This window comes from Neolamprologus brichardi, chromosome 23 (genome assembly GCF_056152115.1).
Source record: "Neolamprologus brichardi isolate AB-2024 chromosome 23, ASM5615211v1, whole genome shotgun sequence".
Lineage (NCBI taxonomy): Eukaryota > Metazoa > Chordata > Actinopteri > Cichliformes > Cichlidae > Neolamprologus > Neolamprologus brichardi.
In genome coordinates this window covers 7,677,875-7,700,580 of record NC_142125.1, presented here as the reverse complement: position 1 = coordinate 7,700,580, position 22,706 = coordinate 7,677,875, and the positions used below count along the sequence as shown (strand labels likewise).

Sequence of the window (22,706 nt, the reverse complement as noted above, 5' to 3'; positions counted from 1 at the left end):
AAAGTACTCACAGATGTGTGTTTCTACTAAAACCTGGCAAATCAGAAGAGGCGTCACGGATTGTAAAAGCAACCTCACTGCCTTAATCGGCAGGGGTTTGACTGTGTGTGCGTGTGTGTGTGTGTACATTATATGTGTTGTAAGGATATGGACATGAATAATGTGTCTGTACGTCTGGATTAAGCTGTCTCTCTTCATGCAAAAGCAAAAGGTTTGTGGGATAGTTGAGTTGGATTAAACCCATGCTCATCCCAAGCCAAGACGTTAAACAAGGCTCTTCTCTAGTCACTTTCCTCCCTTCACTCCTCCCCCAAATGTGCCAATTCAGAGTTCAATACGTATATTTCTAAAAAACATAATTTCTTTACTTGTCAAGGCTGATGTCGTCAGAAGGCTGCTCCCAGCTGGAGGAGAACTGGTTTCGCCAGGCCATTACAGTTATTGTTTTACTTGCTGGTTTCTGCTCATGAATTCTAATCCAGGTATTGAAGGACTGTGTGTTATTCTCTGTGTGTGTTTGTGTGAGTGTTTTTGTACGTTTTAGCTCTGCCAAGGTCTGCTAGGCGCCACTACTGAGGTCTTGCTCAATTTTATGAATCTAACTTTCCACTTTGATGATTTGGATCCTGTCGAAAGGTAAGTGTGTGTGTGTGTGCGTGTGCGTGTGTGTGTTCACGTCCATATTTTTGCCACAGGCAGCAGAGTTTAGCTGAGTCCTGCTGTGCTGATAGAACCAGAGCCACCAAATAAAAAACCCAAATAATTAACAGCCTCATTCCTGTTTCAAAGGCTAATCCTCTCTCTCCTCCCCACTCTCTCTTTTTCTTTTTACACCCCCCCCCCCCCCCCCCTTTTTTTCTTCTTGACCCAAATTCAATTTTCCTTGGCTCCATCTAGCTTAGTGTAATGACGAAGGTTATGAAAATCATCTGGCAACTCCTGTGACAATATGTCACTAAAGTAGCAAGAATGGCTGTAGAGTATGGAATCCCACCAAGAGGCAAAGATTCACTCCAACACACACACTCACGAACACACTTCTTAACTAAGGCTTGGCTCCAAGCAATGTGTTATTCATTAAAGGGAATCAGATTGTCCTCGCGTCTTCATTGCCTGCTCCGTTTCTCCTTTTACCAAAAGCAGAGAGAAGAAAAAGTGGAATAAGGAAGATAAGTTGAGGAAAACTTTATTTGAAGACTGCTTTGGTTGTAGGATCCACAATGGTCAGTTAAAGAAAAGGTGTAAATGTCAGACACTCTTCCTGTTTCTAATTATGTTGCATTTCTCATATGTCTCAAATCGTTTGAATGTATTGTGTTGTGTTGTGTGAACTCACTATGCAGTAGGCCACCAGGGCTCCCTGCACAAATCCTGCCAGGACATCGGTCGGGTGGTGCTTGTGGTCGGACACGCGTGATAGGCCAGTGTAGAAAGCCATCATCAGCAAAGTGAACTGGAGCAATGGGCGGAGGAGACGAGCGCCACGCCATGTAAACCTGGACTGTATGTAGAACTGGAAACAAGGAGGAGAGAAGAGAAGAAGCAAATTTAATATGCAAAACTGTGCACATGCTCTGACATAAATTGCCTTCGACAAACAGAAAATGTTCTGTGTATTTGGTGTAAAACATATAACCTAAATTATCAGAAGGCAGTAATAAACCCTCACAAACACCTGACTAGTTTTCATAAAAGACACTAAACGCTGCCTTTTTAACCCTGCACCTGTGGTGTCTGTGTGTGTATATTATTACTGTCTGAGAGGTCTAGACTGACTCAAAGTGGGCAGGCGCTTGCCAGATCCGTAGAGAAATGCATACTGTCTTCTGAAACACACACACTTAACTGCATGAGACCCGGACATGACTGATTCATGGTTCAAGATCCCAGCTGTAAAAACAATACAACCACAGTATGCCACTGAAACACACACACACACACACATACACGCGCATATATATACATACCATGCCATGCATGCTTCAACACTTGGGATGAACTCTTTACCCTCTTATATTGCAAACAGAAGACAAAACGGATGCACCCCCTCACACTCCGTCTGCAGCCCATTTTCTGGGTCATGATGAAGACAGGGGAGAACCAAAACAGGAAAAACTAAATCCAAGGCCACTTTCAGTCACTTGCACAAGAGCAAAGTCATACACGCTCTTGCTCTTTTTTTATCCACTTAACATGCACAGGGGTGAGGTCAGCCCAGGTTCCTCAGACATCCTGTGTTTCTCCACCACTCATACCCCTGACTTCCTGTCTCTCACAACCAGAGACAGAGGGCCTGGGAGGGCCAGCCTCAGCCAAGGTCTACCCAGCCTAGACCTCCATACTTGTGTCCTATAATCAGTCAGTCTAACAATTCCTGCAGACAGTGCCGGCCTGCAACCCCCAACCACTAGCCCTGGTAGGTGTGGACATAAAGCTCTCTCACATTTCCTCTACGACACCCTATCATTGTTCTTATCCTTACGATAGCTGAGGAAACGATCCCTCCCATCCCTTCTGTTCTTGTTCTCCTCCTCGCTGGCAGGGGTGTTTAGACTTCAGGCTTCCTATACAATGGTTGTCAGGTAGTGAGTTAGAACTACTGATAAGAGCTTTTGTCTGACGTAATGCACCTATGAATGAAACCTAGCCAAAAAAAAAAAAAAAACTTTGCACAGCCTGTGAACCTTTTCAGTTTAACAAAGTTTTAATGAAGGATGTGGGAACAATAATGAAAGCTTGAACTTAGTCAAAACATGAGATACTACAACCTACCAGTCAGTGTGCCCATATCTAATTCGAAGACACTGAGGTAACCCAAATAAGCCAGTCCAAGCCTGGTTCAACACACTAAGTCACACAAAAGCAAGTGAGAGCGTTCACGATCATCTAAAATAAAGTTCAGTGTCTCCTCTTTAAATCCAACATGACCTCTGCCTTTTTAACCGAGTCTTGTTCCCAGAATTTGTCTTGACTAGTTAGATATGAGGAAAATACCAACAAAACACAACAAAAGGAATAAATTCCCATGACAGATGGAGCCAAAAGCGACACAAAGTCTGGTGGTTTCTAAAGGAATCCAGTAAGATCTTCTCGCCTTGTCCCTCTTGCACCAATGCAGAGTGAATGTTAAATTAAAAAAAAACATGAACAAACACAACAAAGTGAGAAAGAATTAGAAAGCAAGGTCTCGCTTTACATGCCTGCCCCATTCTCCTCTTTTCTTTTGGTTCACACCATGTAGTGGCACATTAACATAGCTGTGGTTAGAGCCATTTTTAACTTGAATACAAATATTGTCTTTTATTTAACCACCAACATGCATTCTGGCCCAGAAACAGTGAGATATCATATAGTCACAACTAGCTCACGCAAATACTTGGTTTTCTCATTCTGAGAATAAGCAGATGTTGAGTGTGCATTAGCCAAAACAAAAGATAGTGCAGTGGCACACACAAATGCACGCATATGCTTGTTTTCTGCGGCTGTGGTGACGCTGAACAGCATGCCATGTGGTCTGCGCCAGTTATGGGTGTGCTGTCTCTGAAGCCTATGATGCTGTTAAGACACAGCTCAAACCACATCAGTCAGAGATGCAGCACTGAGGCATGCTCGTCAGGAAATTAAGTGCTTCAACTTCACAAAATGCCAATTAGCAGATAAATTGAGGTTGCGAGAAAGAGGACGAGGTGGCAGCCCCAATGTGGAAATGACACTTTCAAAGTGGAAAGTGATGAGTGAGCGAAAGCACCAAAGAAAAGGAATATGTATGCCACTAGAGGCTTTGATGAGGAAAAAGGTAGCCTCGATAACCTATTTTCACTAGAACGGTTGTGCAAAAAGCAACATTTGCATATGAAGCTGTTCCATCTTCTATTTATATTCTATTCATTTAATTGTTTTAAGTATTGAGTATTAATTCTTACTAGCTACCATGTGTCCTCAACTGTCAAACTTCCATCTTCATATTCCTTTGGTTTTAATTTAGAGTTTGGCTGTTAGTGACGTCTACAAGAATGCATATTTAGGCAAACTTCAAGAGGGGACTTCTTTGAGTGGAAATGTGATGTCACATGACTGGGACAAACGGAAAAGCAGTTTCCTTTTACCACTGCGTGGGCTTACCCTGTGGTCTTTGTTTCAGGATGGTTTTGTATTCAAAAACATCAACTACAAGCTGTTCTGCCTCTTTTCAACTCCACTCATGTTTGGACTGATGCTGGCAGTCCTGAGTTTACCACAGCTGGAACATTGGTCTTTGACTAGTGTGTCACTGTGTGGTCTGGATGCAGCACATCCCCATTCCCTTCCTACTTTCCCCCTGCATTTTATGCAGTTCTTTTCCTTCGTCTGACCAGAGTGCAGCTGTAGGTTCACCCAGAGGCTGGGAAATACCCACAGCAACCTCTCACTGCGCTGCACTGCAATCCACTATAATACATGAGATATTCAAGTGTCTTCACTCTGAGAACCAAGACCACCTGGTAACCAGGCCAGCCAAACCCAAAACACTGACTCTATTCTTAAATCCCTGTAGCATACAAGGGAGAATAAAATTTGTGGTCTGTAAACAAAGGAAGAGGGGGAGATGATTGGGATGTGTGTTTGAGTGTGTGTGTGTGTAGCTTGAAATGCCTCTGGGGTGCTAAACCCTACCAGACACCCACAACAGGTGGACTGAGAGAAAGATGTGGAAAGGGATGAGTGAGAACAGGAAGTATGCATGCAACTGTTTTGAAGAAAACAGGTGGAGTGCATCCATCCTTCTCCCCAAGGAATTAAAAAAAGAGTATAAAAATGAGTGCGGAGATGAAGAAGAGTAGGTGGAGCAGTGGATCAGAACAATGTTTTGCTCTTTCTTCAAGCAGTAAATCCCCTAATCAGAGCCCAGCCTTGTTTCCATAACTCCATCTATGTGCAAATCATTGTTTCTCTGATTGTCAGCATATGTGTGCCTGCATGAATGTTAGAATATCAGAGCTTGATGGTTACTTACACACAGGTAGAGCATGGTGAATAACGAAAACGAGGCATGTCCTGAGAAGAAGGATTTCCTGTGGAGAGAAACCGTAACTTTTAAACTCTGAAGGAGTACATTAATAAACATATTATATTCTGTTCATACTGTTTGTGCATCGTTGTTTACACAAACCTTGCTTCCTGTACTTCACTCTCTTCCCCAGTGCAGGTATAGTTGGTGATGTACCCCAATGAACAGTTAATAGTGGAGAAATTTGGTCTGCAAATATCTAAGAAGTGGGGTCTCATCCGACCTACAGACACCTTGGCAATGTCTGTGAATGACTGGCTGATGGCGCAGCCAAAGAGAAACACACCTATCTGCAAGATGACACACAACAGTGATTAGATACAGCAGATGACTGTAACTGATTGTTAGATAAGAACTGTCTCCATTACTGTTGCTATGGTTTTAAGACTTCTAGACTTACACAGCACAAGTACCTAAAACAACAATGGTGGCAGATTTATCGTACACACGATATGAGTTTTCAAAATGTAACATGCTATTCTAAGACCAAAGATTTTGTGGCTGATGTAAAAGTTGTGTCGCTAACACATTTTAACAGCTGTTACTAATTATGTCTTCTGAGTAATTCACTGCACTCAGTACTGTTTTTGACTTCCTCAAGAGGCTGGTCCAGAGACCACAGAAAGGTCTCATATCACTTCAGTTATATTGCACTGAAGGTTTATAATATTTTTTTGTGTTGATGCAAAAAACATGTTTCCTATCCCACTTTTGAGATAATGTTTTAGTTCCTTCAAAACATTCTGTCAAACAGCTGTTATTAGAATTTACAGTCGACTATGTGCCTTACATAAAAATTACATACATACCATGTTAGGTTTGGCGATAAAATTGAGATGTTTAAAAAAATGCTTTACTATGTAAGAAATTATTAGAACACGTATGATGCCAGTCAGATGCAGAGCTGACCTGCTTGTAGAGAGCTGCAACGTATGGATTCCCCACAAATGACTTGGTTCCTTGGTGCAGCTGGTGAATCCTGTAGCATTCTCCAATCACAATCTAAAAGGAACATTTTTTTCAGATACAGCACACAACACTCATTACAAAAAAATTTTAAGATGTTGCCAAATCAAACAACACTACATTAGTTTCAACCACGTAAAACCATGCAATAAAATTGTAACTTTTGAGTTATCATGCAGGAAATCTAACTCAATTCCAGGTTGAAGTAACAGAGAGATTATGAAGGATGTAACAGACAGGAAAGACAGGACAACAGAATGATGCAAAGTCACACATAAACAAACAGAAAAGATGAGCATGGCCTGCCTTTCCCTCAGGCAGTTTGAATATGATGTGAATGTGAGCAAAGGTTCGGTGATATGATCCGGTCTTCCACGTCGGATGTAAAGAATAAAAAAGAAAGTGAAAGTCAATGAAAAAAGGAAAACAGGTATCTATATAACTTTTTATGGAGCTTTAGTCCAGTGAGCTAATTGTGAGTCCTGTGGTAGTCTAACCAGGAAATGCTGAGTAGAGGTAAGGCCCATTGAAAAGACCTCATCTATACTGAAGGGGCTTGCGCGCCAAGTCATGCCTTGAGGCACAAAGATGTGAATTAAGTCTGTACCACCTGGGTTCCTGGACTAATAGACCAGTTGCTCTTTCCTTCTTCTTCCCACAAAAGGCTTCAGTCTTCTGAATAAGTTCTTTAAAAAGTATTTACCTGCACATCTTTATGCCTGCAGACATTGTGATTGTAAACAGTACTACATTCACACTCTTTCCACACAATGTACCCTCGTTTTATTAGCTTTTTTTTACTGTGTACATGTACTCTTTGTGTGTGCTGTTAATCTTGACAAACACACCTATTCTGGGTATTGGGTGCTCAGCTCAGCTCACAGCCAGGCGAAATAAACATGGTGGTGTAATGTATGTTTGTCTGTGCTATTGTCATTGAATTACTCAGATCAGAGGTGGAGATTAAAACCACAGGAGACTAATACAGGCCACAATTGTTTATTTTTGTTGCCAGCATTCAAATCTCTTCTCCTGTTTCTACCCCCTGTCTTAGTTTATATATCTGCTTGTATAGAGCATCTCTGAGAATCCCAGAGAATCTAATCTTTTTTTTTGATCATCATTATGCATGGTAACTCATAACTTCTAACTGTGGAAACAGAGACTGCCAGACATGAATCTGTCTGACCAGCAGGGCTATTGGGATTTTCCTTTCAGCAGAGATAAACAAGAGACCCAAGTGGAATCTGCTACCACTGCATGTACATATGTGCATATATGCGTATCCATGTGCCTGTGCCAGCATGGGAGACAGCGCGTGTGTTACAGGAATGGTGTCGGCATGGCAGTAGACGCCACTAATGGAATACAGCTGTGTAAGACACGCCAGCTTTGCCCACACGTGAACATGTGAGGGAGCTAACTAACACAAGAACAGGGTCCTGGATCCAATAAGCAGAAGAGCTGAGCTGCTCCAGCGTGTACGTGCGTGGGCGCCCACTAAGTTGATGGCATAGAGGCGACAGCGAAGCAATGTTTCAGTCTGGGAACTTATGAGGGGGCTGTGCCACATAGGAGTCTGGGGGCTGTAAAGATCATTTAGCTTGACCACGTGGCAGTAATTGTCATGCACCCCACCACAAGTCATTATAACATGTTTCCACTAAACTTGACCCCCTCTAATCTGCTGGCACAACACCAGAACCATTCCCGTTTTCTGGAGCACGGTTCCAGTCATGGGAACGAAGATTTCATGCTGTTGCTAACTAGTGAGACGCTCGAGGCTACCAGTGTGGCAGCGAACAGAGCGCTGACATATTTACCAGTAGTAATGTACAGGGCACAGAGGGCACGGAGTCAGCCATGAGAATGGAGTAAGAGCTCATAAAATCTCTTTGGTCTTTGGCATGCATGCATCAACACACATATACACCAACATACACTTCCTAATATCGCTTGGGGGGCCTCTCACTACCGACTGACTCACTCACTTAGTAAAGTAATAAAATGCAGGCCATTATAAATGGCTTGGAAAAAGCTCCTGAAGAATGAAGTATTAAGAAGAAAGCATTATAGAATGGAGGGGGAAACAAAAAAGCACATTTAAAGGAAAAAAACTGGAGAATTTTAGATAACACTGCATGATAAAAACAAAAATTTGATGAAGGCTCTATGTTAGGTTTGGGACTATGCGTTTTGGTTTCTTAGTGATCGTTTTCTTTTGTCTTATGCTTTAAATCCAGCTTCTGTCTGCTCTACCTAAAACACTGACTCACTCCCCACCAAGTTCAAGAAGATCCCGTGTTAAAATATATTTCGATGAGTCATCTTTATATAATCTTCATTCCAATATTGACCAAAATTTATTATTTGTTGCAATAAATAAGCAGCCCCACCGATCTCTGTACTTACTGGGGATATTAACCGGATATCAATTTTGCTCCATAGGAAGGAATCCACACCTTGAGACATCTGGTGTATGTTCTTAGCTCTCCAGCTGACATTGTGAAGCTACAATCTGCACGATTATGACTTAACAAGAGAATACCGCCTATTTACTATTTACAATACTGAAGCAGCGCGGAACTTCCGTTGGTCTCTGATAGCTGCCTATGGCTCTATGTGAAGAGCCACTTGTGACAGGGCCAAGGTGCTAATCCGGTCCAGACGATCTGATTTTTCTTTACTTTCAAAGATCTTTAGTGAAGATCTTAGTTCAGTCAAACTATATTCATAGATTAAAAATCCACTGAGCTATAAGACCTTTTGCTTTTTAGAATGTCAATAAATGTATGATGTTTCCAGAGCCAAAGTTAAATCATTTAGACCTCGACGTTAACCAAAATAGCCATAATGATGATTTTTGTCACAATTGAGTAACCCTACTATGACGTATCTAAGAGTTTTACAAGAATTAAACCAAGGGAGGTGTAAAGATCGACTTACGGAGAAGATGCCAATAAGAATGCCAACACCACAAAGCACAGCATCACTAATGGTCTCTCCCTCTTTTCGCGGGTACCGGATGGACTCGTCCGAACAGTAAAACCCGCGCTGGTACGGCTGTATGGTGCTAGTCTCAATGATCAGGAAAGGCAGGCTAGCTACAAAAGACACAAAGAGAGAAGGACAGGAAGAGGGAGAGAAGAAAGAAATAATAAAAGCACCAGGTCAGTTACACAGACACAAACAGGAGAGAACGGCGGGAGCACAAGGAGCATGCCGGCACTGGGGATCATGGGATAGCAGAAGTGGTTGGGGCTTAAGGAAGTCAGATGGACAGCTTGGAGCAAAGGAGTGACTGTTTTCCAAAATCAGATGCACTTGCAGCTTCAGAAAAAAGTTATATAAGCCTATCTAAACTTTGGTAGAGCTTATGTAGCAGTGTCACTCCTTCACAGCCACCTTCATAAACCTTGAGCCCTTCCTATTTCCGCCTTCAGAGTTTCCCATCGCCAAGTGCTCTTTATGTCGGATGGACTTACGGACACCGCAGGCAGTGTCAAGCCAACAGAAATGAGGACTGAGGAAGGTACGGTGCTTCTCTTGTAGGGGTAGTACAGGCTGGAGTCGCTGCAGTAAAACCCCCTGTGGTAAGGACGAATAGCGGTACGATGGAGTACCAGGGCTGGCAGCATAGCTACACACAGACATACACAAACACATGGATAGCTGCATGAACCTATGCAAATACATGAGCCGACTCACAGTCACATCTAACACGGGGAATCATACTGTCACATAGCTCAGTTTACTTACCTGTAAGCTGAAGAGAAAGTATCATTAGAAAACAAATTAGAAGACAAAAACCTTTCACAGGTGTGTGTGCTCCCAGTAAACAGTCTGTTTACTCGACAAACTGTCTCCTGCTGCTCTAGTTGACAGTGCGACAACAGGCCATTGAGAATTGAGCTTTATCCTGTAGCTTCACTCATTCCTCACAGAGCAAACATACACTCGCACTCAAGGCTATTGGTTCATTATTAAAGAAGAAAGAAACCAATCAACAGGGGGATATTGTCAATAAAGTTTGCATAGTTTTAGGGAAAAGAGTTTCAAAATATCTAGTAAAGAAAAAGAAACATTTTTGGGACATCCCTCTTGTACTACTCCTTTAACACTCCATAACAATCTAAAGAATTTCACAACTAATAACAATGCAGGGCCACGATTAGCCATTAGTAAAAATTTATTTTGATGTCTGCTTTCCTAACCAGTCTCACACACATGGACTAATATACTCCTGACAAGGGGGAAAAGAAATACACATCTCCAAATCAAAGCAATACAAATATAGGCGTGTAAACGCTGGCTGGGACTTTCAAATTCTCCTTTGAGGGATTTAAAAATGTGTGAATTCCAAGAAAAACAAAAGAAAGCCCACCCAAATCTGGAACATTTTTTGCATAAGAACATGTTCTCATGCAAAATGTGAGCTACGTGTTCACAGTTGCTCATAAATAGAGAGAAGTCAAGACAAGAAGGTGTCCTGAAGACCCACATCCAGACACACCAACATATACATTCAATGTCAGACTGCTCAGAAAGTAGTCCCACGTGTGGTTCATGTGGTTAGCTCACATCATGGTTTCCTTTGATGTTTCATGAATGCTGCTGAGAGCCACGGCTGTCTTCTCGCCAGTGATGGGTGATGAAGATCGTGTTACCGGTCTGTACTGAGGAGCACAGCACTCAGATGAACTTCACGCAAACCTCAAAACACGCGTTCTTGCGCATGCCTCTGAGAGAAGCACACTCAGCTTTCAGACTTGCATAATGAAACTAAAAGAAGACAGTGTTGTCTCAGGTGCTCGCCAGATCAATGTGTATATGTTTAAGCCATGTAATATAGCTACATTCAAGAAAAAAAACATTTTTTCTTGATTTTATGCTGTTTTGCTTCCTCTGAAGACAAATTTTGCCAGCAGAGTTTAAAGCGTTTTTGTATTATTATAGCTGATTTTAGTGTGAATTAAGCTCTTTTTCTCATTGACTCTCTTTCCACTGGTCAACATAGGTCAGCAGATGTAATGGTCACTGAAGCAGACACCTGCACAAACAGCATGCAGAATTCATCAAGGCACTGGTGGGCCCACACAAGGCTAGCCCAGGTTACAGTGGTGTCTGAGAACCATGTTGTGCATACAACAGGAAGAAGGAGATGTGGGTGAGCACAGAATTGCCCAGGCAAGGCAGGGCGGGACGATCAACACAACTTAAGATGAGGAGATTCCAGCGTGTTTCTGTTCATACAAGACTTTCAGCATAATCTGCCTGGGAACTTGGCTACAGACACTTTAAACAAAGTGAGAACCGTCACATGTTAACTCTAGGCATAAACTGGGGTGTGTTGGGTAAACATTCAGCCTGGAAAATAAAACATTTCCAAAAATCAGTTTCTGGTTTCTCTCACAGCATTCCCTGTTTTTCCTGGGTTTTTGCGTTTTTTTCCCCCCTTCTTTCCTGTCTTTCTCCATCCTTCCATGCTGGCCTGCTTGTGGAGGGAGGATTCACATGCTAATGAGGAGGCATGAAAGAAGTTCATGGGCTTAACAGACACACTCAGACAAAAACACACAAGCTAACCAGTGCTTAAAGGCTAAACCGATGGGAGAATACCATGGGAAACTCGGGAGTTGACCAGCTGAATGACTGAAAAAGTAAAGCGAGATTGAGCAATTGAACACCTCGACACTACCTATTGAGAAGTCATGAAAGCCTCTCTGTCTGCCCGCTGCCCAGCCTTGAGATGCCAGGCTCTTTTGCGCTGCCCACCCACCCCTCCATGCTGTCGCCCTTAAAGCACCCTGTATGTTGGCATTCTCCTCATACCACAGTCAGTCCATGAAACTCTCAGCACAAATTCAAAGGCGCACCAGTGTTAACCCTATGTCACATCTGAACCTCCTCCACAAACAGTGGCGTGAAGATATATGACCCCTTTTTTGACCTTCGGGAGACCTGCTGACCCACAGAGAGAGGAAAGGTGGTGGAGGAGTGTCAGAGGAGGGAAAAACCAAGACAGAAGGGAAGGAAACAGAAAGAAGTGGGATGGGCTTTAGCAAAGACTTGTGGTGCATCACTGAATTAAAAAAAACAACTGCTTTACAAGTTCTGTCAAGAGGTCGCTTTTACGCGACGATGCACTTCATACTTCAACTACGGAAACAGAGGAAACATTCATTTGAAGAAGTTGTGTGTGTGCTTTGATAGGAAATGAGCCTTACACACTATTAAGCCAAGGAGCTGTTTTTAGCACACAAACTGGCATGTAGAGAATAATTGGGGTCTAAAGATTTCCTCAATGGCGAGCTAGAGAAAGACAGGGAGGGTCCGAAAGTATGAAGAATTCAACAGGGGAAAAAAACATAAATGCACTCACACACACATAACCAAAGTGGGTGGCTTAGTGAGTTTGGGAACAGTTCTATTTGTCTTATCAGATCCTGTCATGCACTTCTCTCTGCAGAGAACCGCTGCAGACCACTAAAGACTTACCGCAGGTCAGAGAGAGAGAGAGAGGAATTCCTTTGGCTGGTTGAATCTGTGTTTATATGCAGAGGTCATGGCAGGGCCTGTGTATGTGTGTGTGTGTGTGTGTGTGTGTGTGTGTGTGTGTGTGTGTGTGAGTGAGTGAGTGAGAGAGCGAGTAAGGGCACTGGACTTATTTTCCATTCGTAAATCCACTCACGTGCTCACGCTCTGCTGCCTGCTGGAAATGACAAACACATGATGAAAATATGTCCACGTGCGTTTAGGTTGGGTTGGGGTTTTTAAATGTATGTATGTAGTTGTCTTTGTATGTGATCGAGTGTGTATGTGTGCGCAATTGTTTATGTGACGGAGATTATCCCTCCGGCGTCCGTTTGATTGGCTTTGGAGCTAAATTTGGCGTAGTCAGCGAGAGATTCGATTAGCGGGACTAAGACTGATTTTTTTAGTAAGAAAAAAAAGTATTTACTTTATCAAAATGTTACATAGCTAAAATGAAGAATTTAGGATTTTAAACAGTCTTCTTTACTATACAGTTCAAAGTTCCTTGAGACTGCAAGGCAATGATCATGTGTTTGCTATCACTTTCTTGTCTTACCTTAAGCATGGCTATACTTGGCACAACAGGAAACAATTGTTATTCCGGTGCCAGCTAAATCTCTACATTGCTTAAAAGGTTAATACTCTTTGACATTGCACTAATATCCCTGTAGAACACCAGCGTGTATGTCGAGTCCATGGTAGCGAGGTTCCCGCACTTTGGTTCTCATGACTTTCTCACCGTTCTGGGTTTCTATTGATATTTTAATAGGTTTTCATGGCTTTCAGAAGCAAAATTAGAATGATATCGTTATTTTAGTGAGTGATGCTGATTGTCAGCAGTGAGTGTGAGAGGTAAATGGGAGGCGGAGCAGGGCAGAGGAAAAGGTATTGTAGTCTGCACTAATGGAGGATTTCCTCCTCCTGTCTCTCAATAAGCAATATGTGACCCGTTCTAAGGAGGAGTGGGAACAAGGACAATTCAGAGGAGAGTTAGAGAGGGCCGGGTCTATAGTGTCTATAGTGTCTATAGTGTCTATAGTGGGTTGTGACTCTATAGACTGAACAGTCAATCAATCAAACTGTTTAGTCGCTTCTTCTCTGATTTTTCTCACCTCTATTTTAGCAGATCACTCACTTCCGTAGCTGAAATCTGCATATTCGCACCAATTATTGCAACATGCCAAGTGCAAAATGCAGTCTCTAAATATGTGGTTAGATTTACAGTGGATTCTGCGATAACAAATTTTGGACAATTTAAGCAATCTGTGACATTTTGAGAGAATTATTAACAGGTTAAAATGTTTTCTTTTCTGTTAAACTAAGTGGAACTTTTTAAAAAAAACTATAAACAACATGATCTTTGCCTGTGTGGACATGTCAAAGCATTTATATTTTTCAGGCTACTGAAGAAACTCTAAATACTTTTATAATTCTGATTTGTAAATACCAAACGACATAATCTGCATTTGTAAAATGAAGTTTTAAAGTGCCCTACATTGCTAAAGAGAAGTGTGGAGAGCTATTATCTTGCGGTTATTTGATATGTGTGTGAATGAGAAGGAGTGTCTTTCTTTATGAGCGTCCTTTAGTCCGGTATTGTTGATGAATGAATGCTCTCATCCAGCTGCAAGTGACATTGCAATTAGAGAGTGTGCATGTGCACTCTAAATGGGAATTGTGCGTGTCAGTAGTGAGACTGTGTTTGTAACACACACAGTTTGTCATAGTGGCACATTTTCTATTAAAACAGTGGTACATAATGTATTTTTAACTGTTTCTATTAATTTATTTAATAGTAATTTCAGTCTCAATCTTAAGCTAAGTGTTTGCAGAGGACACATATTCATTATCATTTGTACTGTCACCCCTGAGGTTTTAAAAATGGCATGCCAAGCAGATGCCTCGGATGTTTTGAAATTTGTCACACGTCAAACACTTTACAGTTAGGCGAGCCCACCCAGTTAGCCCTATCTTAAGGTCACTAAAGCCATGAGCAAGACTATGTGAGGCTTTCCACATATTTCGAGATAGTGTGCATACATTCAAGACAGATCCCGGAAGAGCAAAAGGTCATAGGTGAGAGATGTGACATAACTCTAGGATTATGCCATAGCCTACAGGATCCAAATGTCACCGTGACGCTGTGTATTGTATCTTCGAGAGTGTGCGGTTGTGTGTGTGTCTATGTGGGTGTGAAAGTGGATTACTGTGGTTTCACTGGCGACTTCAGCCAACTTCTTTCTGAAACAATTTTAAGCCGTCGACCACAAAGGGCTTTAAAAATGTCCTCGCAATCCAAATAAACAAACTCGGCTCCATATAAACCACCCGTGCTTTTACCATACACATAATCACCGTTTAGGAAACATACGTTTATAAACGCGTGCACAAACATGCACCGATGCAGACGTTTGGCTCGAGATATTAGTTTCTTTGTTTCCACAGGTTGCTGATGTGTCTCACGCATGTACAAAGCTCACAATTACACAAACACAGACGCACACATAGATACACAGGAGTGGCTGAGGTCAGCAGAGTGGTGCGCAGAGTGAATCCCTTCCCCCCCCTGTGTGAATGCTGTAGCGACCGGGGGGCCGCTGGCTGAAGCATGTGCTTACTCAGAGAGATTTTATTCACAGGAATAAATGCCTTTTTACACACAGGCATCTGTTGGGACACACTCTAGGGTCTTTTACCAGCAGGCACCTGTGTGGGCAACTTCTGAGTGCTGCTGCTGGCCCTGTGTTGCTTTTGGCTTGTAAGTGCATTTGAAGAGATGAAAAGAAATTCACCTTTGGTCCACATCAGAAACTAAAGAAAAAGATCAGTTAAAAGTCATGGAGACTTATTTAATGCTTGGCTGCACTGTCAGCAAAAAAGACAAATGCACAGCTGCTCCAGTGAAGAGAAACATGAGCAGCGTCCGGGGCCAGATCACGTTATCTGGCTGGTTGGTTAGATGGCTGGCTAGGCGTTTCTCAATGATTGCCATAATGGCATTATTACCCCTTGGGACAAAAGCCTGGCTGTGGAGAGGAGGGCTATGGATTCTCTGAAACCTGATGCTTCTATCTCTGAGTAATGCTCCCCTGAACATAACACAAGACTGTCTTCTCACCTCGGCATATACCCCAAACCATTTTTTAATAATTATGTACACAAGATGTTAAACTGCTGCTACAGTACAAATGTAAAGCATGATGTTTTCTAGTGTTACATGGATCCTCTTCAGCCAGGGGGCTTCTCTGTATGTAAAGAGGATAGAGCTCAGTGGCTGCAGCTTAGATAAGGCCTGTGCCATTAAAGATGCTGAGCTGATTACTACACAGCTCTGAGCAGATAAGCACTACAGCCCACAATCCAGTCAACAATACAGCTAGAAGCAGCAACAGCCATAAACCACTAATAGATAATCAAGCGACCTTGAGTACCCATCTCTCCCTCATTCACTTATTACCCCTCCCTTCTATTTCATCCTCCTTCTGTCTGCCACGGGTCTGTTGGTCCCCGTTAACGAAACAAAGAGCGCTGAGATGCATCAAAAGGGGTATTGTTCTCTCCGAAACAGAGAAATCCCCCTGACCCCCAAACCCCCATCCCTGGATGCACACAGCACACACACAAATACAGAAGACTGTATATGCAGTAAGAGAAAGTGACAGACAGAGGGGCCTGTGTAACAGCAGGAAGCAGGCCCAAGAAAGGATAGCGTGGGGGGGAAAAGAGATTTAATGAGGCCCATAACTTCAGATCATCTGCCGCTTGCGCTCTAATTTACATTAAAGGGCTAGTGCCATTGTTGTTCATCACATGTTGACTAATAGAAGTAGAAATAGGGTCTAGAAAAACACTGGGTTAAATCAAAAAAGGAACCGTGGAAAAAGTAGAAAGTCTAAGAGTTAATATTTCCATGGGTGCAATGGGCAAGTAGATGTTTGTTGTCCACATGCAGAATTCTGTGAAATATACATTTACATTTCTTGGTGACGGCTAAAACACAAGTTTAAACACATGCAAAATTGACTGCTAACAAAAGCTTATTGTAAGGTCCTGCCCAGTAATCCAAAATGACTTAAATAAGCAGTTTGAAAAGTGTTTATATGAGAGGGATATAATCATAGATGAGACATGAGAATGAGAGGCATTACTACACTATTGTTGTCAAAGCGTAAACTACAAGCTGGTGTCTTTGTTTTATTGTGCAATTTGTGTGCCAGGATGGCGACAGCATAAAAAAAAGGTAAAGGAGATGAATGTGTCTGGTTTGTATAGCGGTGTGAACAGCTACAGGCAAATTGGTCAAGCTTATGCCTTCAGCTTGCCCACGGGAGCCACATGGGACACAGGTCTATAAATCGAGCCACACATGCCTCACACATGCTACCCACAGAGTGAATACAAAATGCTTCACCCTTCAGGCTATATGGTCCATTTAATGACAGCTCGGGGTGCCCTCTCTCTTATTCCCGAATCCCAAAGGACACACGTGCACACGCTCACACCCACGCACCTCTAATCACAGCCCTGCTAAGGCACGTACCCCAGGGGTTTGGTGGTTAACTCTTGCACCAGCAGAAACCCACCGCATGTCACAATGACAGTCGGAAAATGTTGCAGACCTGTCTGGCATTGATGCCACCGGTGCTCTTCATCTCAACATGCACGAAAAACATAGATCTTCCCAAAAATGTGCACTTATATTAGCATCTTATCTAGGAGAGATAGTAGCCCTAGGCTTCTGTTGTCAGGGACATCTGCTGATCTTTATCTTCTGCCAGAGGACACTCGTCACCTCGTCACCTTCTTAAGAGCCATAACCTCAACTTGTCCTGAAGACGCCAACAAACACTCACCACAGGCTGGGCACAGATAACATTTAGATATCATAACGGCAAAAGTATAGTCGAGTAATCAAGCTATGTTGTGTTATGATGTGCAAAGTGTTCTCACAATAAACACTCAATCTGATTACTGTCAAAACTGAATCCTGAGACATATTCTTCTGTGCATGTCTATTAAAAAGCAGTTAAAAACGTATCTGTTTAAACTTGCTTTTGGTTGATTTTGTTTTGTTTTATATTTTAATGTCTGTTTTCTGCCTTTGTAAAGCACTTTGTGATTTTATCTTGAAAGGTGCTATATAAATAAAATTTTACTTTACTTTACTTTGTATATGAAGGTTGCTTATGTCCAATAATAACAATGTATGTATTGCTTTCAGAGTCATCTTCTCATTAGAAACAAACTGATTAAAGCACCCGCAGCAAGTCAAACATTTGAAGTGTTTTAAGTGTCTGCTGTGGGTGACACATGAGTGTCACACGAAGAGCATTGCAGATATTGATCATATGTGAGTCTATTTTCTTCCTGACCTTTCACCTAATGTCTTAAACAGATCCCAATAAATCCCAGCCAAATATATTTCAAAGAACATGTTCATGGCTCCCACCTCTGAAAGACTTGTGCAGAATCCCTGAGAATATTTACGCTTGGATTAAGGTCAGCATCTTTGGATTGGAGCCTGTGTTTCAGTTTCTCTGTGATGGATTCACATGCTGCTTCAATGTAGTTTTCTAGTAGACACAGACTGTATAATCCATGCATAGCAATATTCTTCTAATATTATTTTGTTCATTATTGATCTTTCCCTTGTTATTCTGAGACTATTATGAAGACAGAAGACTGGCTCCGGTAGAGAAGGAACACAGGGAAGGAATGGAGATAGATGTGGAAATGGACTAGGAGGCAAAAAAAAGAGACAGGATTTCATTTCACAACCACACCCACCTCCGACCGACACTACCTTTCCGTTTCCCACCCTTTCCTGAGCTCCACTATACACACACACTCTATATGCCCCCTGGTTCACTTACTCCCAAAATTGCACCAGATGTCCCATCCAGAGTCTTTGGGCACAGAGCTACAGCCAGATGAAGAATTTGTGAAATTCTCAAAAATATTTGTAGAGCGGCTCAGGATTGAAGTGGCTGAGGCCTGGAGAGGTGGAGGTTAAACCTCTCTGACTTTAATGAGAGGTTGTGTGACTGACTGCTGTAATGTTATAGCAGCTGATGGGAACGCAGGAGTCGAATACAGAAGGGTTAACGCTCCGGGGCCAGTTATGAAGCTGATTCCTCGAGGCCAAAAGGTTACGCTCTTCTTGGCTACCTGTGTGTGATTTGTGGAAAAGCAGACCGCTGAACACCTGACTGTATCAGAGCTCCAAATTTTGCAATAAACACATAATTAAACGTTTTAAAACATTATATATATTTTTTTGCCTCACAGATCATCATAAGGAGACAGATCGTGATCCTTTAAAAGAAGCATATATAGACTCAATGAAGCCAGTCCTGGAGAATCCATGTTTATGTTTTACAAAAAGACCGCTCCATCCCAAACCAGTTCTGCAGAAGCAAACACATAAAGTATAATCCCCTTTGCATTGTGTAAAACTTAATCATGGTTTAAGTGAGACTACTTTTGGATGCTTGGGTTCCAGAGGGCTCTAGTCTGCGTCTCGTTGCAAAGTGTTCTCACAATAAACATTTTTTTTTTCAAACAGCCAAGAGAAGACTATTGGGCCGTGAGTCACCAAAAGGGAATACGAAATTCTGCGGTCGAGTTTGTGTATTTATAGTGAGTGTATACTGTTTGTGTGCACGCTCCTTATAGCATTGCTAAATCAACTCGACTGCTCTGTAGAAGTGGAACCTGATCCAGAGTGAAATCAGCAGATGACGGTTGCGCTCAGCTGCCAAAACTGTATGCCGTAACCCTGGTCTTGGTAGTTGAGTGCTGGAGTGAATGTGAGTATGCTTTTTCAATGCCTTTCTAATCTTGCTGTACTTGTGCATTATCAGTTTTCTTCAGCAAAACCAACTGGGATGGCTTCTTCATTAAACATGTAAACATGTTTTCTTTTGTCCTTGTGTGCAGCTATAGATGGTCTCAGATGTCTTTTATGCAGACACTCATTATCTGCGCCTAAGGGTGTGTCAGTTGGGCACATTAACATCCTATAGGAAGATGTAACTGCAGAGACTCTGCGTGTAGAGCCCAGCTGGCAGAATAGGAGCTAATTAAAGGTAATGAGATACTTATCTATTTCCTAGTTTTAGTACTCTACACTACTTTTTAGCCATAAACAGGCTCAGAACAAAAGCTGTCAACCATTAAGCATTCCGCTGAGCTCTTCGACAACACGCCCGCATTCCTCCTTCCTCATTCAGGATGCCCTGATAACCCTCCCTTTCTACTGATCTCGTCTCCCTCTCTTTTAACCCCCTCCCCAGTCACCCCTCGCACCAAACCCGCAACTCCCCCCAAAACCCCTGAAGTGGGCCAACCAATCATCACTGAGCAGCCAGATTGTGTTTAGCATAACAAAGGAGAATCTTTGTAACCATTTGTTACTGTGTTCTTACACGCATTGTGTGAGTTTACGGGCATACATGCGTGTCTGTGAGTGCGTGTGTGTGTCCTAACAAGGCAATGGAGAACTGTCTGTAGCGCTTTAACCAATAAAGGAAGTTGGTTTGTGCAGGAAATTCAGTCCACATGTGATCAAAGCTCATCTACAGTTATATGAGTGCAGATGAAACAGTGTATCTCTATCTGGGGTTCTTTAATAAGAAAACTAGTATAAACCCAATGGAAAACTTCGTCTGTCAGCGAGCTTTGCTTCTACCTCACAGCACTTATGTGGAGTTAATGTGCACCATTTGTAACATACTGGATGATACAATCCAGCTCCTGTGTGGTAGTGTTGCATACTTCATCGGTACTTTACTGGTTCCTTTATATTGCGCTATTGGTGTGTCTCCCACCTGCTCCTCTAAAGCCCGGTCAGCCACCGGTCCCACTTTTCGATCCCTCACTCAAATTGGAGAGGCCTTCCCCTACCACAACACATGCTTAAGCAATTATTCCACGCATTCCCCTGGACAGAGAGGGAGAAAGAGAGCCAGAAAGAAAGAAAGAAAGTAATTTGAAGTGAAGAGATCAGGGGCAGCTGGCCAGGGATTGGCAAGATTCTAGGAGTGAATGTGTAGAAGTTAAGCAGAACTCCCATAATCCTTTTCCAAAAAAGAGAAAGGGGAGATGGGGGGAATGAAAATAGTGTGAAAAGAGGGGGGGGGGGGGGGGGGGGGTTTACTGGCGCTCAACACTAAAAGGACTGGGCTACAGTGACAACAGCCAAAAACAAACCGACAAAGCAACGCACACACAGACACCAGACACACATACACAAAGGCAGCACACTGAATCTGTATGGGATGCCCACTGAATAAATACTTAGAACTAACACACATTAAGATTTCTGTGGAAGCAAATGAGAGCTAATGCAAAAAAAAAAAAAAAACCTGATGTGACATTAGCTTTGGGGACTGTTTTGTGAGCTGTTAATCAGTATCTTAATTACACTTTGATTTTTACTTTAGTCACCTTGCAACTCAGCCTAGCTTTAGCAAGACTGATAAACATGTTCATCTGATTTGGGATCAGATGATCATGGTTATCAGAGAACAGACTGGGGGAAGTGGTGGGTGTTGTCTGGCTATTTTTAAGGGCAGGTTAGAACACTTGAAAATATTTATGCCCAAGGCATGTTGACAACTGATCAGTTACAGTGACACTCCATGGACTTTGAAATGATCGGTACATTATCTGGTGACAGTTATTTCCGATGAGAGAAGCTAGTCACCTGTCTTGACAACAACAAAGAAAAGATGTTTTCTCTTCTTCTCAGTTTACAATCTGATTGTGATTCTGGGTTGAATTAAAGAAAATTAAAAGTGCGAACTCCTGAAATGTTGTTTGATTTTTTTTTTTATTCGGCACTTCCACTGCCCGGGGGTGTTGCGTTGGTACTGGATGATAAGGGGATGTAGCAGCTGAAGTTGTTTTGCAGTTACAGATAACGGGTATTATCACTTTTAAAATGATAATACTCTTATTGGCAAACTTGAGAAAAGGCGGGCACTGTTTATCTATTCTAAAGATGGCTTATATTGTGATTGCAATGTGCAGAAGTTTCTGTCTTCACTTTTTTTGCACGTACTCTACAAAAGCTGATCTGAGTTTAAATGGTAACAGAGAGGAAAGCATCGTGTAAACATATCTGTGAACTTACCAAGTAGAAGGCAGAAGACATCGAGCACTATTAGCACCTTCTTCTTACTGTTGTCAACACCATTGTTGTTATTTAACGTAGAGGTTCCTCCGTTCCTTGTTTCTTGAGCCATTGCTTTCTCATACATGTAATTTTGCATTTGACGAGTCCCCGTTTCAGATCAAAATCCCACACCGCACGGTCTGTGAAGAAACTGTGTCAGGCTCTCAAGTCCTTGGAAGAAATGTCATGCAAAGCAACGGGAAACAAACTTCCCAACTTGCAGCTCTCTCGGAGTTTCTGATCTGTTTATGACTCGCTCACTCGTATTTCAGTTTTACAAAATAATTAAAAGTCAGATGAGTAGTAGGCTAAATGGAGAACTGACCCGCGGCACGAACTTAGTTTTAAAAAATTGCCTGCACTGGTACTGAATGGAAAGCCCGCTCCCCTTTATCTGTCTTGTTTCAAAGACTTGGAGTGAGACTTGCGTTGCGCACCGACAGCCGCTCTTGTTATATCAATCCTTCTTCTCCTCCTCCTCCCCCCGCTCTCTTAGTTCCCACAGCAGCCCTCCTCCTCTCTCTGCTAACGAGTAATCGTCTCCATCCCTGCTTGAAAAACTTGGAAGAGTGGAGACCAGCAGTGGACTGACCACCGTTGCGGATAAACTGCTCCTAGCGGTTACTCACGGTAACAGGCGCAAAACAACCGAAGCGCTTTTGAGTTGAGACTATTAAAAATCTTGTTCTTGGACAGACAAAATAAAGAGAATATGTTCCAGTATATAGTGCTAGAGGTTTTTTGTTTTTGTTTTTTTTTTTAAATTCAATAAAGTGTTTCTTTTAAAAGATGAACAAAAAATATAATGTTGTAACAATTACGGTTCAAATATTAATTAAAAGATTGATATTTGTTTTTCATGTGAAAAAATGTGTCGAAACTTTATATATATTTGTCCAGTCTCCATACAGAGACAAAGACGGGAAGTCCGTAATTCGTGATTTTAATCCTTTTTAACTTCAGGAAATTTCTGTTTCCAGA

At 42.2% G+C, this 22,706-nt stretch overlaps 1 protein-coding gene across 2 annotated transcripts in view; it reads right to left on the bottom strand.

Annotated features, from left to right (window-relative positions):
• The window catches only part of plpp3 (phospholipid phosphatase 3), a 28,428-nt gene extending 6,186 nt beyond the window's left edge, over positions 1-22,242 (bottom strand). The window contains exons 1-6 of one of the 2 annotated variants that reach the window (XM_087836709.1): positions 21,684-22,242; positions 9,499-9,653; positions 5,957-6,049; positions 5,150-5,337; positions 4,994-5,051; positions 1,337-1,513 (exon numbers count right to left, since the gene is read on the bottom strand). In XM_087836709.1, the coding sequence (XP_087692835.1) occupies positions 1,337-1,513; positions 4,994-5,051; positions 5,150-5,337; positions 5,957-6,049; positions 9,499-9,653; positions 21,684-21,822 (810 nt within the window). In that variant the 5' untranslated portion in view covers positions 21,823-22,242. Of the gene's footprint in view, positions 1-1,336; positions 1,514-4,993; positions 5,052-5,149; positions 5,338-5,956; positions 6,050-8,959; positions 9,118-9,498; positions 9,654-21,683 lie in introns of both variants that reach the window. The other variant, XM_087836708.1, reaches the window with a different exon arrangement.
• Between the last annotated feature and the right edge of the window lie 464 nt (positions 22,243-22,706).